The sequence below is a fragment of the Cebus imitator genome, unplaced genomic scaffold (assembly GCF_001604975.1).
Source record: "Cebus imitator isolate Cc_AM_T3 unplaced genomic scaffold, Cebus_imitator-1.0 Scaffold214, whole genome shotgun sequence".
NCBI lineage: Eukaryota > Metazoa > Chordata > Mammalia > Primates > Cebidae > Cebus > Cebus imitator.
In genome coordinates this window covers 1472326-1488395 of record NW_016107529.1, presented here as the reverse complement: position 1 = coordinate 1488395, position 16070 = coordinate 1472326, and the positions used below count along the sequence as shown (strand labels likewise).

The window sequence follows — 16070 nt, the reverse complement described above, 5'->3', positions numbered from 1 at the left end:
GAAACTCCGTCCCAAAAAAAAAAAAAAATCAGTAGTAGGAAAGCCTTAAAAGCAGCCAGCGTAAGAAACAAAGATACATTCTATATTTTATTTTATTTATTTTTTGAGATGGAGTCTCACTCTGTCACCCAGGTTGGAGTGCAGTGGCATGATCTTGGCTCACTGCAGCCTCTACCTCCAGGCTGAAGTGATTCTTCTGCCTCAGTCATCTGAGTAGCTGGGAAGAGTGGCATGCACCATCCTGGCCAACATGGTGAAACCCTGTCTCTACTAAAAATACAAAAATTAGGCCAGGTATGATGGCTCACTCCTCTAATCCTAGCATTTGGGGAGGCCAAGTGGGGGGATCACTTGAGGTCAGGAGTTAGAGACCAACCTGGCCAACATAGCAAAACTGCATCTCTATTAAAAATACAAAAATTATCTGGGTGTTGTAGCACATGCCTGTAATTTCAGCTACTTGAGAATCTGAGGCACGAGAATCAGTTGAACGTGGGAGGCAGAGGTTGCAGTGAGCTGAGCTCATACCACTGCGTTCCAGGCTGGGCGACAGGGTGAGACTTCATCTTAAAAAAAAAAAAATTGTGTTGTAAATGTTACAGCAATCAGTGAAACAGTGAATACAGATCATGGTTATTAAGCCCAGTGTTGAGATGAAATAGTACTTAAAAATACTCAAAAAAACCAAGTGAAGACAGAAAAAGATGATAAATGAAATAAACAGATAAGACTGATAGAAAAGAAATAAGACTACATAAGTAATTATACATATAACTGATCTCATGTTGTAATTAAAAGGTAGAGATTGTTAGACTGAATAAGAGAGGGAAACCCATTTGTATGATATATACAAGAAACCTACTTTGTAAAGCATAGAAATTGAATTTAAAAAATGAAAGCTGAAAAATATATATGAAAATTGTAATCATAACCTGAAGGACCTGTGTTAATATGAGGTGAGCTTAGACTCTGGACAAAGAATATTACAAAGGACAAATGGGGACATTTCATAATGATAAAAGTGTCAATTCATCAAGAAGACATAAGTAGCCCAACAGTGTACATATCTAATAACAGAGTTTGAAATATTTAAAAGTAAAAACTGAAGTGAGAAGTGGACAAATCCAAACTGACAGAACTGAAATAAGAAATTGACAAATTCACTATTGGAGATGATAACATTCTTCTCTCATAATAATGTTCAGAACAACAGACAAAAAAATCTGAATGGTATAGAAACCAATTTGACTTGCTTAAAACGTGTATAATACTCCTCATTAGAACAGTGAAAGACATGTTCTTTACTTGGGCAGTTGATCATTTATTAAGATCAAACATATGCTCAGTCACAAAACAAATTTAAAAATTTTAAAATTATGTGACGTGCTCTGACAACAGTGGAATTAAGTTAGAAATCACAGGAATTTGTAATATCCCTATATACTTGGAAGTTAAAGAACATATTCCTAAATAAAACATAGGTCAAATCACAAGGGAAAGTAAAAAATAGTTTGAACTGAATTGCGACGAAACATGATGATATGGTTTGGCTGTGTCCCCTCCCAAATCTCATCTTGAATTCCCACATATTGTGGGAGGGACCTGGTGGGAGGTAATTGTGTTATGAGGACGGGTCTTTCCCATACTGTTTTTGTGATGTCTCATGAGATCTAATGGTTTTATAAGGAGGAGTTTCCCCGCATAAGCACCATCTCTTTGCCTGCCTTCATTCATGTAAGATGTGACTTGCTCTACCTTGTGATTGTGAGGCCACCTCAACCATGTGGAACTGTAAGTTCATTAAACCCTTTTTTCTGTATAAATTACCCAGTCTTGGGTATGTCTTTATCAGCAGGGTGAAAGTGAACTAATATAGTAAATTGGTGCCGAGAGTGGGGTGCTGTTGAAAAGATACCTAAAATGTGGAACAGGGAGAGACTGGAACAGTTTGGAGGGCTTAGAAGAAGATAGAAAAATGTGGGAAAGTTTGGAACCTCCTAGAGACTTGTTGAATGGCTTTGCCCAAAATGCTGATAGAAATATGAACAATAAAGTTGAGGCTTAGGTGGTCTCAGATGGAGATGAAGAACTTGTTGGGAACTGGAGCAAAGGTGACTCTTATTATGTTTTAGCAAAGAGACTGGTGGCATTTTGCCCCTGCCCTAGAGATTTGTAGAACTTTGAACTTGAGAGAGTTGATTTAGGGTATTTGGCAGAAGAAATTTCTTAGGAGCAAAGCATTCAAGAGGTGACTTGGATGCTGTTAAAGGCATTCAGTTTTATAAGGGAAGCAGAACATAAACGTTCAGAAAATTTGCAGCGCAATGATGTGATGGAAAAGAAAATCCCATTTTTTGAGAATTTAAGCCAGTTGCAAAAATTTGCATAAGTAACAAGGAGCCAAATGTGTGTGGTTTTTTTTTTTTTTTTTTTTTTTTTTTTTTGAGGGGGTTTTTTTTTTTTTTTTTTTTTTTTTTTTTTTTTTTTTTTTTTTTTTTTTTTTGAGATGGAGCTTCACTCTTATTGCCCAGGCTGGGGTTCAATGGTGCGATCTTGCCTAACAGCAACCTCTGCCTCCCATGTTCAAGTAATTCTCCTGCCTCAGCCTTCCAAGTAGCTGGGATTACAGGCATGCACCACCACGCCCAGCTAATTTTTGTATTTTTAGTAGAGACCAGGTTTCTTCATGTTGGTCAGGCTGGTTTTGAACTCCTGACCTCAGGTAATCCACCTGCCTCGGCCTCCCAAAGTGCTGGGATTATAGGCATGAGCCACCACACCTGGCCTAACAAGGAGCCAAATGTTAATCCCCAAGACAGTGGGGGAAATTATGTCTAATGCGTGTCAGAGGTCTTCACAGCAGGCCCCCTTATCACAGACTCAGAGGCCTAGAAGGAAAAAGTGGTTTCATGGGCTGGACCCAGGGTCCCTGTGCTGTGTGCAGCCTAAGGACTTGGTGACTTGCATCCTAGCTGCTACAGCTGTGGCTGAAAGGAGTCAACATAGAGCTCAGGCCGTGGCTTCAGAGGGTACAATCTTCAAGCCTTGGCAGCTTCCACGTGGTGTTGAGCCTGCAAGTGCACAGAAGTCAAGAATTAAGGTTTGGGAACCTCTGCCTAGATTTCAGAAGACGTATAGAAGTGCCTGGATGCCCAGATAGAAGTTTGCTGTGTGGGTGGGGCCCTCATGGAGAACCTCTGCTAGGGCTGTGCAGAGGGAAGTGTGGTGTTGGAGCCCCCACACAGAGTCCCTACTTAGACACCGCCTAGTGGAGATGTGAGAAGAGAGCCACGTCCTCCAGACCCCAGAATGGTAGATCGACTGACAGCTTGCACCGTGAACCTGGAAAAGCCACAGACACTCAGTGCTAGTCCTTGAAAGCAGCCAGGAGGGGGCAATACCATGCAAAGCCACAGGGGCGGAGCTGCCCAAGGCTATGGGAACCCACCTCTTGCATCAGCATGACCTAAATGTGAGACGTGGAGTCAAAGGGGATCATTTGGGGGCTTTAAGATTTGACTACCGCCCAAGCGCAGTGGCTCACGCCTGTAACCCCAGCACTTTGGGAGGCCAAGGTGGTGGATCATGAGGCTAAGAGATTGAGACCATCCTGGCCAACATGGTAAAACCCACGTCTCTACTAAAAATACAAAAATTAGCTGGGCATGGTGGCACGCACATGTAGTCCCAGCTACTTGGAAGGCTGAGGCAGGAGAATTGCTTGAACCCAGGAGGTGGAGGTTGCAGTGAGCTGAGATTGCACCACTGCACTCCAGCCTGGTGCCTCGTGACAGAGCAAGACTCGGTCTCAAAAAAAAAAAAACAAAAAAACAAAAAAACAGATTTAACTGCCCTTCTGGAATTTGGACTTTCATGGAGTCTTTAGCCCTTCATTTTGGCCAATTTGTCACATTTGTAATGGGTGTATTTATCCAATGCCTATATCCCCATTGTATCTATGAAGTGACTAACTTGCTTTCAGTTTTACAGGCTCATAGGCAGAAGGGACTTGCCTTGTCTCAGATGAAGCTTTGGACTATGGACTTTTGAGTTAATGCTGAAATGAGTTAAGACTTTGAGTGACTATTGGGAAGGCATAATTGACTTGGAAATGTGAGGACATGAGATTTGGGAGGGGGCAGGGGCAGAATGGAATGGTTTGGCTGTGTCTGGTTTGGCTGTGTCCTTACCCAAATCTCATCTTGAATTCCCACGTGTTGTAGGAGGAACCTGGCGGGAGGTAATTGAGTCATGGGGGTGGGTCTTTCTTGTGCTTTTCTCATAATAGTGAATAAATCTCATGAGATCTGGTGGTTTTGTAAGGAGTTTCCCTGCACAACCTCTCTCTTTGCTTGCTGCCATTCATGTAAGATGTGACTTGCTCCTCTTAGCCTTCGACCATGATTATAGGGCTTCCCCAGCCATGTGGAACTGTGAGTTTATTAAACCTCTTCCTTTTTTAAATTGCCCAGTCTTGGGTATATCTTTACCAGCAGTGTGAAAATGGACTAATACACATGGCATATCAGCATTTGTTTGATACTGATAAATTGGTATTGAGAGGGAAACTTACAGTTCAGATGCTTAATTACAAATGCAATGACTAAAGCTTCCATCTAAGAAGTAAGAAAAGTCCTCACTTTCATTTCCAGCCAGTATGGAATAACAGAAGTCAGATTTGCTATCATTGCTATTAGAACTAAAAACCACCCAAAAAGTTTAGTGGGAACAAGATTGGGAATAGTATCTGTTTCTACCAGTTAGATTGGAAAACCTCATAATTCATATGGCTTTGGTTATACTACTCAGAAGGATCTTTCCTCAGTAGTGGAGAGTACTGCTCAGGTGATGCTGACTAACAAATCTTAAAAGCAAAACACAAAAGGGTTGAACTGTGTCTAAGTAACGTAACTGCATCCCAAAATTAAGCTCAGCAATATTTGTAGGAATACAAAAATATCCAGCAATTAACAAGATAAAATTAACAATGTCAGGCATCCAATAAAAAATTACCAGGCATGCAAAGATATAAGAAAACCTGGCTCATAATGAAGAGAGAAACTGGTAAATCATAACCAACCCAGATCTAGCATAGATGTTAGAACGAACAGATAATGACATTAGAACAGTTATTATAACTGTATTACCTGCATTCAAAAAGGGAGAGGGAAGATTTGAAATAAGGCTTTGGAAATGTGAAAATGACCCAATTGAACAACTGGAAATGAAGACTATGATGTCTGAGATGAAAAGCTACCAGATGAGATTAACAATAGATATGACATTGAAGAAAATACTGGTGAACTTGAAGACTTGCAATGGAAACCACTTTGTAAAACAGTTTGGTAGTTTCTTACAAAATAAAATGTAAACTGGACATTTCCAAGTGTATTCTAAAGAGAAATGGAGGCATATGTCCACCAAATACATGTACAGTATTGTTTATAGCAACTTTCTTTATAATAGCCTCAAACAGGAAACAACCCCAAATGCACAAAAAACAAATTGTTGTGTATGCATATAGTGGTATACTTAGTAATAAAAGGAGTATGGTATTGTTACATGCAATGATATGAAAGGATCTCAGACAGTTTATTTTGAGTGAAAGAAGCCAGAATACATTCTGCAATTCCATTTATATAAAATTGTAGAATATTCAAACTAATGTACATAGAAATCAAATCAGTGGTTCTCTAGGGAAGAAGTTGGGGATGCTATGGTAGAATTACCAAGGGGCACAAGGAAATCATTGAGGGTGATGGATAAATTCATAACATTGATTATGTTGGTGGTTTCATTGTTGGATCCATTGTTAAAACTTATTAAATTTTAGATTTTAAATATGTGCAGTTTATTTTACATCAAATATATTTTAATGAAGCTGTTAAAACCTTTTAAAGAGGATGATGGCCGGGTACAGTTGTTCACACCTGTAATCCCAGCACTTTGGGAGGCTGAGGTGGTTGGAACACTTCAATTGCGGAGTTCAAAACCAGCCTGGCCAACATGGCGAAACCCCCTCTCTACTAAAAATACAAAAATTAGCCAGATATGGTGGTGTGCACCTGTAGTCCCAGCTACTCTGGAGTCTGAGGCAGGAGAATCACTTGAACCTGGGAGGCGGAGGCTGCATTGAGCTGAGAATCACGCCACTGGACTCCAGCCTGGGTGACAAAATGAGACTCCATCTCAAAAATAAAACAAAACAAAAACCGAGCAGATCAAACCCAAAGTAAGTACAGAAGCATAATATGTGTAAGAGCAGAAAACAGTAAGTGGAAAATAGATAAATAGAAAATGAACAAAGCTTAAAGCTGTTTTTAAAAAAGATTAATAAAACTGATTATTGTTTTGCTAGTGTGAAAAACAAGAACAAAAGAGAAAACACAAATTACTCATATTGGGAACGATTGAAGTGCCTATAGACATTACATGGACTATAAGGTGATACTGAGAACAAACTTATGCTGGTAAATTTATATGAAATTCTGAAAGGTTAGAAAAATTATTTTAAAGGTATAAGTTACCACTTTGACAGAATAAAAAAATTTCAATAGCTGTACATCAAATATATAAATCAAATTGGCAATCAAAACCTTCCCACATAAATGGCTGGGCATGGTGTCTCATGCATGTAACCCCAGCACTTTGGGAGGCTGAGATTTACATGCTTTTTCTCTTTTACTATACTAATATGGGGAGGTACCATGATGGTTATAAGCTGTTAAACAAGCGCACATGGCCTACTTGGTGGACAGATCACCTGAGGTCAGGAGTTCAAGACCAGCCTGGCCAACAGGGCTAAACCCCATCTCTACTAAAAATACAAAAATTAGCTGGGCGTGGTGACACACGCCTTTAGTTCCAGGTATTCAGGAGGCTGAGGCAGGGGAATCGCTTAAATCTGGTGGAGGTTGCAGTGAGCTAAGATTGTGCCACTGTGCTGTAGCCTGGGCAACATAGTAAGACTCTGTCTCAAAAAACGCAATAAAAAACAAAACCTTCCCACAAAGAAAACCTGAAACCCTAGATGGCTTTAGTGGTGAATTCTTTCTAATATTTAAGGAAGAATTATTACCAGTCCTTCACAAAAATAGAAATATGAAACATTGCCTCATTTATTTTATGAGACCAACATTACTGTAATATAAATATAAAATATTTCTTATAACTATGGAGGGAGAAATCCTTAGAAAATAGTTGCAAACTGAATTTAGTAGAGTATAATAAAATATATACATATGTTTATAATACACATCATAGCCAATTAGGCCATGTAGGCTTGTTTAACAGCTTGTAATCCATCACGGTACTTCCCCATATTAGTATAGGAAATGAGAAAAAGCATTTGACAATATTCAACACTCATTTTATGTTTGAAAAAAAAAAAAAGAACTAGCAATAAAGTAGGAATAGAAGGGAGTATTGTTAACTTGATACAGAACATTGCTGAAGAACCTACAGCTAATATAGTTGATAATGAAAAACTAAATATTAAGTATTTCCTTCCTAAGATCAAGTGCAATGCTAGGGCCACTCAACACTATTCAGCATTTCTTTTTGTTTTTTTGTTTGTTTGCTTTTTGAGATGGAGTCTCACTCTGTGGCCCAGGCTAGAGTGCAGTGGCACCATCTTGGCTTACTGCAACCTCTTCTTTCCCAGTTCAAGCGATTCTCCTGCTTCAGCCTCCCGAGTGCTAGGACTACAGGCGGCTTCTACCACGCCCAGCTAGTATTTGTATTTTTAGTAGAGACAGGGTTTCACCATGTTGGCCAGGCTGATCTCGAACTCCTGATCTTGTGATCTGCCTGCCTCTCCCTCCCAAAATGGTGGGATTACAGGAGTGAGCCACCAAGTCTGGCCTGCTATTCAGCATTTCATAGACGATATGTAAATAGCCAATAAGCACATGAAAAGATACTTAACAGCATTAGTTACTATTAATCATTAGGGAATTCAAATTGAAACCATAATGAGAAACCACTTTGTATCTGTTAGAATGGCTGAAATTAAAAAGACTTTAAATTTCAGTTGTCATCAGTGATACAGAATAACTGAAACATTGGTGAGATACAAATGGGAACAATCATCTTGGAAAACACTTTGGCAGTTTTTGTGAAGTTGTTTACTTGAGAAATATTTAATGGTCACAGAAAGAGTTCACACAATAAAGTTCATAGCAGCTTTATTTATAATCAGGAAAAACAGAAACATTCCATATATTCATCCACTAGTGAATGGATAAGCAATTGTACGATATTCATATATATTAGTTATTTGTTGCTGTGCAATGAATTGTCCAAAATTTACTGTCTTTAAAAAATAACTAGGTGGCACAGTGGCTCACGCCTGTAATCCCAGTACTTTGGGAGTCCAAGGCAGGCGAATCATGAGTTCAGTTCAAGCCCAGCCTAGCCAACATGGTGAAACTCCATCTCTACTAAAAATATAAAACATTAGCTGGGCATGGTGGTTCGTGCCTGTAATCCCAGCTACTCAGGAGGCTGAGGCAGGAGAATTGCCTGAACCCAGGAGGCTGAGGTTGCAGTGAGCTGAGATCACACCATTGCATTCTAGCCTGGGCAACAAAAGCAAACTCTGTCTCAAAAAAAAAAAAAAAAAAAAAAAAACGTTAGCTGGACGTGGTGGCAGGCACCTGTAATCCCAGCTACTCAGGAGGCTGAGGCAGGAGAATCACTTGAACCTGGGAGGCGGAGGTTGCAGTGGCCTGAGATTGCACCACTGCACTCCAGCCTGGGCAACAGAGAGACTCTGTTAAAAAAAAAAAAAAAAAAAAAAAAAAGAAAAAGGATAAATACTGAAAACATTATGCCAAACAAAAGAACCCAGACAAAACTAATCTTTAGGGTGAGAAGGAGTATCAGTGGGATGGGTAAAGGCTTTTGATTCAAAAGTATGTGAGAAAACTTTGTGCTATGGGAAATGTTCTTTATCTTGATTGTATGCTGGTTACAACAGTGTATATATTTGTCAAAACTCACAAGTGAATTTTATTGGATATAAGTCATAATCCAATTAACTTAATTTTTAAAAATTCTTATTTTTCATGCTAATCTTCTCTGTATTGTTCCAGTTTTAGTATATATGCCCCCAAAGCAAGCACTTAAGTTAATTTTTTAAATACAAAAGTATGCTATTGGATTCAGTGATTTGTTCTTGATGACATCTGCATGTCTTCACAATTTTTCAAGGAACATGGCTGGGGGTGGGATACTGTAGTGGCAGTGCCATCTTGTGGTAAGATCTTTGGAGTTGGGCAGACACAAATATAAATTCAGACTTTGAAACTTGCTACATTTCAGTACTTTGTTCCCCTGAATTATTTTGGGTATCATAAAAACAATAAACAATAACTACTGTGTTTTGAGAACCTATACTGCCCAGGTACTATACTAGACACTTATGTGTATGTTATCTCATTAATTGTAATAATAATACGACTCAAAATAACCAACATTTTTTGAGTTTCTCAGTATGTATTAGGCACTCTGCAAAACATTTTTCATGAATTATATCACTTAATACAGCAACCCAATGAAGTGTTGGTTCTATAATTATCATTTCCACTTTACAGAAGAAGAGATTGAGGCCAGTAGATAATTTTTTTTGAGGGAGGAGGACAGGTTCTCACTTTGTCATCCAGGATGGAGTGCAGTGGCACGATTATGGTTCACTGCAGCCTCCATCTCCTGGTCTCAAGCAGTCCTTCTACCTCACCCTCCTGAATAGCTGGGATTACAGGCATGTACCACCATGACTAGCTAATTATTAAAAGAATTTTTGTAAAAGTGGTGTCTCACTATGTTACTCAAGTTGGTCTCAAACTTTTGAGCTCAAGCTGTCCTTCTACCTTGGCCCCCAAAGTGCTAGGATTATAGGCCTGAGCCACCTTGCAATAGAGAATAATTTTTAAAATGTGAGGAACGCAGGTTGCTGTTATGATTCCAACTTTGTTTTCTGTTCCTCTCTTCCTGTGAAACAAAACGCTGTTTGTCTTATGTGTTGCCCAGGCTTTCTGCAAGAGTAACTGGGACTTTAAGTTAAAATTCCTTCTTGTTTTTCATTAAGAAACTTCTTGTAAGTCTTGAAGGCTCAGAGTGTTTTCTAGAGTGAATGAAGCTGGTGCAGGTCTTAGAGATTGGTTTCTGAACACTGGACACACTTGCAAATACATAAGCCCAGTTCCACACAGGTACAGCTCTAGAAACAGCAACTGCAGCCACAAGCGAAAAGGCAATGTTTATATGTGTTTGGTATAAAAACTGTGGCTTATTTTTCTACTGTTTCCATAAACAGAATGATTCTTTTTCAGCAGTGACAGTTTTGAAGGCCAAGATTGATTAAAGTTTTTGCTTCCACAACTATAATGTTGAACCAGAATTATTTTTATGATAGTTAATCACTATTTAAAGTGCTCAGATAGGGATGTTTTTAAGGAAAGTTAAAAAATATCACCGAGGCCATGAATAATTGCATTGTAGCATTGCTTACTTAGGTAGTTATATTCCCATAGAACTTGTGTGTCACGTTTTCCCCTCACCCTTCTTTTTCTTTAGTATGGAATTATTTTTCTTCTTTTAATATGTAATATAATCAGTCTTTTTGGCATTCATATGCTTATGTAAATGGAGCTGAATTACATTTTAATCTGAAACTGTAGACTAGCAGCAACGTAACATAAGCAGATGCATGAAAGATTAGTACATTCTGATTCAGTGATCTTTAAAATAGTATAGTACCAGAAATCAGCTGATTAATTTATAGGTAGATTTGATTCCTGAAAAAGAATTTGTGGAGCACTGGGAAAATTGTGATTTCTCACTGTTTTTCATTAGCATCATGCCTATTTTTGCTTTTTTACCTTTCAGTCATTTTCTTCACTGTATAGAGTATCCTTCCTTATTTTGGTTTGTCTGTCCTTCACAGACCAGCTATACTTCAAGTTTGTTTTAAGTGTCATTTCTCTCACAAAGCCTTCTCTGGCTATTTGATACAACATATTTGTATTAGTCCATTCTGGCACTGCTATAAAAAAAATACCTGAGACTGGATAATTTATAAAGAAAAAAAGGTTTAATTGGTTCACAGTTCTATAGGCTGTACAGGAAGCATGGAAACATCTTCTTCTGGAGAGGCTTCAGGAGCATTTACTCATGGTAGAAGGCAAAGCAGGAGCAGGCATCTTCACATTGCTGGAGCAGGAGGAAGAGAGAGAGCGGGGAGGTGGCACGCACTTTTAAACAACCAGATCTCATGAGAACTGTGTCATGAGAGCAGCCCCAGAGGGGTAAATCTGCCTCACATGATCCAGTCACCTCGTACCAGACTCCACCACCAACACTTGGGATTATAATTTAACATGAGATTTGGGTGGAGATGCAAATCCATATAAATTCACCCATGGCCCCTCTCAAATCTCATGTCCTTCTCACATTGCAAAATACCATCATCCCTTCTCAGCAGTCATCCAAAGTCTTAACTTATTCTGGCATTAACTCAAAAGTCCACAGTCTCATCTGAGATAAAGCTGGTCCCTTTCACCTACGAGTCTATATAATCAAAAGCAAGTTACTTACTCCCAAGATACAGTGAGGGTATAGACGTTGGGTAAATATTCCCATTCCAAAAGGGAGAAAATGGCCAAAATAATGGGGCTGTGCAAGTTTGAAACCCAGCAGGGCAGTCATTAAATCTTAACGTTCCAAATAATCCTGCTTGACTCCTTGTCTCATATCCAGGACACAATGATGCAAGGGGTGGGCTCCCAAGGCCTTGGGCAGCTACACCCCTGTGGCTTGGAAGGGTTCAGCTTCCATGACTGCTTTTAAGGGCTGGTGTTGAGTGCCTGTGGCTTGTCCAGGTGCAGAGTATTAGTGGATCTGTCATTCCAGGGTCTGGATGATGGTGGCCCCTTTCTCACAGCTCCACTAAGCAATGCCCCAGTGGAGACCGTGTATGTGAGGGTCTAACCTCACATTTCTTCTCCTCACTTTCCCAGTAGAGGTTCTGCATGAGGGCTCTGCCCCTGCAACAGGCTTCTGCCTGGACATGCAGTCTTTTCGATATATCCTCTGAAATCTAAACCCATGCCTCAACTCTTGCATTCTGTGCACCTGCAGGCTCAACACCACATGGAAGCAGCAGCCCAAACTGTACCCAGGTTTGTTGGAGCCATGGCTGGAGATAGAGCAGCCAGGACGCAAGGAGCAGTGTCCTGAGGTTGTGCAGGGTGGTGAGGCCCTGGGCCTTGGCCACATGTGGACCTTTGGGCCTGTGATGACAGGGCCTGCAGTGAAAGTCTCTAAAATGCCTTTGAGGCCTTTTCTCCATTGTTTTAGCTATCAGCACTTGGCTCCTTTTTACTTATGCAAATTTCTTCAGGGTGCTTGAATTTCTCCCCTGAAAATGGACTTTTCTACCACATAGCTGCAAAGTTTTCAAACTTTTACTGCTTTACTTTTAAATATAATTCATTTCAGGTCATTTCTTTGCTCACACATATGAACATAGGATACTGGAAGCAGCCGGGCAACATCTTGAATACTTTGTTCCTTAGAAATTTCTTCCTCTAGATATCCTAAGTCATTATTCTCAACTCAAAGTTCCACGGATCTCTAGGCAGGGGCACAATGCCACCAGGTTCTTTGCTAACACATAACAGAAGTGACCTTTGCTCTAGTTCCCAATAAGTTCCTCATTTCCATCTGACTTCATTGTCCATATCACTGTCAGCATTTTGGTCACAACAATTTAATACATCTCTATGAAGTTACTAATTTTCCCTCATCTTCTTGTTTTCTGAGCTCTCCACACTTTTCCAGCCTCTGCCCATTACCCATTTCCGAAGTCACTTCCACACATTTTCAGGTGTTTTTATGGCAATGTCCCACTCCTCAAAATAATAGAGTACTCAAAATAATTGGTACTCAAAATAATAGAGTACCAATTTTCTCTATTATTTTGGTTTCACCCTGCTATAAAAAAATACCCCAGACTGGGTAATTTATAGAAAAAGGGTTTAATTGGTTCACGGTGCCATGGGCTGTGTAGGAAGCATGGCAGCGTCTGCTTCTGAGGAGGCCCAGGGAGCTTTTACTTATGGCAGAAGACAAAGTGAGAGCAGGCCAGAGCAGGAGGAAGACAGAAAGAGAGAGAGAAAGAAAAGATGACTTACACTTTTAAACAACTAGATCTCACAAGAACCCTACTACAAGAATAGCATCAAAGAGGGAAATCAGTCCCCTATGATCTAATCACCTCCCATCAGGCCCCACCTCTAACACTGGGAATTAAAATTTGACATGAGATGAGCAGGGCCACAAATTCAAACCATATCAACATTGTTTTCTTTTCTGAAATTCTTGTTATTGTTCTCTTTAACACAATATAAATTGTCTTCTATATATTAGTTTTACTTACTTATTCATTTTTTGAAATGTGGTTTTTCTCATCACCCAGGCTGGAGTACAGTGGCATGATCTTGGCTTACTCTAAGACTCCACCTCCCGGGTTCAAGTGATTCTCCTGCCTCAGCCTCCTGAGTAGCTGGGGTTACAGGTGTGCGCCACCATATTTGGCTATTTTTTTTGTATTTTTAGTAGAGACAGGGTTTCAACTGGGTTTCACTATGTTGGTCAGGCCAGTCTTGAGTTCCTGAGCTCAGGTGTTCTGTCCGCCTTGGCCTCCCAAAGTGCTGGGATTACAGGCATGAGTGATCACACCCAGGCTAGCTTTATTTTTTAGTTTCATTAATGTATGCTATCTTTGTCATCCTCAGATCCTAGGGCAAGATAAGATAAATAATATTCGCATTTTATAGATACAGAAATATTCATCAGACACATGTCATTGACTGTATGCTGTATGCCACATATTAGTGTTAGCTGTGGATATGGACAAATGTCGACTGTATTATTTTGTTAGTAATATTTGATCTCTTCTTATTTATACAGGAGAGATTAAACAGATTCTAGAAAATGAACTTCAGATACCTGTGTCCAAAATGCTGTTAAAAGGCTGGAAGACGGGAGATGTGGAAGACAGTGTGAGTTTCTTAACTGCATAGAAATAAGAGAAAATTAAGTTATGACATTGATAAAATGATATGTAAAATTTGGTTTTAATTAGTGTTACATATGGTAGAAGTAGATTTGGTAATAGTAATTTAGTTTAAGGAATCAGTAAATAATGTTTTCTAAGCTAAAACATTTCATGATAAACCAGTAACAATTTTAAATGAGTTAGGTTTGTAAATGAAAACAGTATATGGCATGTTTTTCCTATTTCTAACTTGTAAAGGAGTTTTGCCCTCTTTTTGAGAGCCTTTACCTTTTTCTCAAACCTCCTAGAGTATCAGTGAATCCCCAGGAATAATAATTTTCTAAGCAATTACATATTGGTTTCGAAAGAAGTCACATGCAGTGTATACATTTATGTGAAGTATTGATTATGGAACAAAGATAATGGAAAACTTTTTAAACTTGTAGAATTTAAATGGTAAGAATGTTGTTTTCTTTGTTGACTTGGATAGTGGCAGGTGCATGGAATGAATTATATTTTAAGAATTTGCAGAAAGTGTGGCAATTTTAAGGAAATAGTTGCTATTCTCCAGGACCCAGTTGCGACCTCAGGTATAAAATTGTTTACATGCGCCGGGCGCGGTGGCTCAAGCCTGTAATCCCAGCACTTTGGGAGGCCGAGGCGGGTGGATCACGAGGTCAAGAGATCGAGACCATCCTGGTCAACATGGTGAAACCCCGTCTCTACTGAAAATACAAAAAATCAGCTGGGCATGGTGGCGCGTGCCTGTAATCCCAGCTACTCAGGAGGCTGAGGCAGGAGAATTGCCTGAACCCAGGAGACGGAGGTTGCGGTGAGCCGAGATCGCGCCATTGCACTCCAGCCTGGGTAACAAGAGCGAAACTCCGTCTCAAAAAAAAAAAAAAATTGTTTACATGCTTTTTTTTTTTATTGAAATGAGTCTCACTCTGTTGCCCAGGCTGGAGTGCAGGAGTGTGATCTTGGCCCACTGCAACCTCCACCTCCTGGGTTCAACTAATTCTCCTGCCTCAGCCTCCCAAGTAGCTGGGACTGCAGGCCCATGCCACCATGCCCAGCTAATTTTTGTATTTTTAGTAGAGACAGGGTTTCACTATGTTGGCCAGGCTGGTTTTCAACTCCTGACCTCATAATCCACCCACCTCGTCGAACTCCCAATCTTGTGCTAGGATTACAGGTGTCAACTACTGCACACGTTTTTTTTTTTTTTTTTTCCCCAGAGAGAGTGAAAAAAGAGGGGAAATAAATGAGTTAGTGCTTAGTTTTAGATGTTTGAGGTGGAAATAATTACCGAATCTTTTCACATTAGTTACTGAGTCATTTTAATGGCCAGGCATAAACTTAGAATTTTCAACTTTTTGCCAGGCGCAGTGGCTCATGCCTATAATCTCAATACTTTGGGAGGCAGGTGAATCACCTGAGATCAGGAGTTTGAGACCAGCCTGGCCAACGTGGTGAAACCCCATCTCTACTAAAAATGCAAAAATTAGCTGGGCGTGGTGGCACGCCCTGTAATCCCAGCTACTCGGGAGGCTGATGTGGGAGAATTGCTTGAACCCAGGAGGCAGAGGCTGCAGTGAGCTGAGATTGCACCACTGTACTCCAATGTGGGTGACAGAGCAAGATTCTGTCTCAAAAAACAAACAAGGAAACAAAAATTTTCAACTTTTGGTTCAAGTCTTTTTTGTGAATGGCTTCTTGTAGCCATTGCGCTTATAAGTACTTATATGTAAGTTCATTTGAAACTTGGGGATGTTCTGAATATTTCAGTGAGGTATTCATAGGAATTTGGGGTTGGCAAGATATGGAGAAATTTAGATATGCTATATTAGGTGTCAGCAAACTTTTTTCTGTACAGAGACAGGTAGTAAATATTTTAGGCTTTTCTTGTCATACAGCTACTCAACCACTGCTCTCTTAGTGGGAAAGCAGCCATAGACAATATGTGAAATAACGGGCATAACTGTGTTTCACTATGCTTATGGACATA

General features: G+C 39.8%; 1 protein-coding gene across 2 annotated transcripts in view; it reads left to right on the top strand.

Moving 5' to 3' along the window:
* Positions 1 to 16070, top strand: part of FAF1 (Fas associated factor 1) — a 527993-nt gene that overhangs the window by 197664 nt on the left and 314259 nt on the right. For both annotated transcript variants that reach the window (XM_017548715.2, XM_017548716.2), the window contains exon 5: positions 13975 to 14066. In XM_017548715.2, the coding sequence (XP_017404204.1) occupies positions 13975 to 14066 (92 nt within the window). The remainder of the gene's footprint in view (positions 1 to 13974; positions 14067 to 16070) is intronic.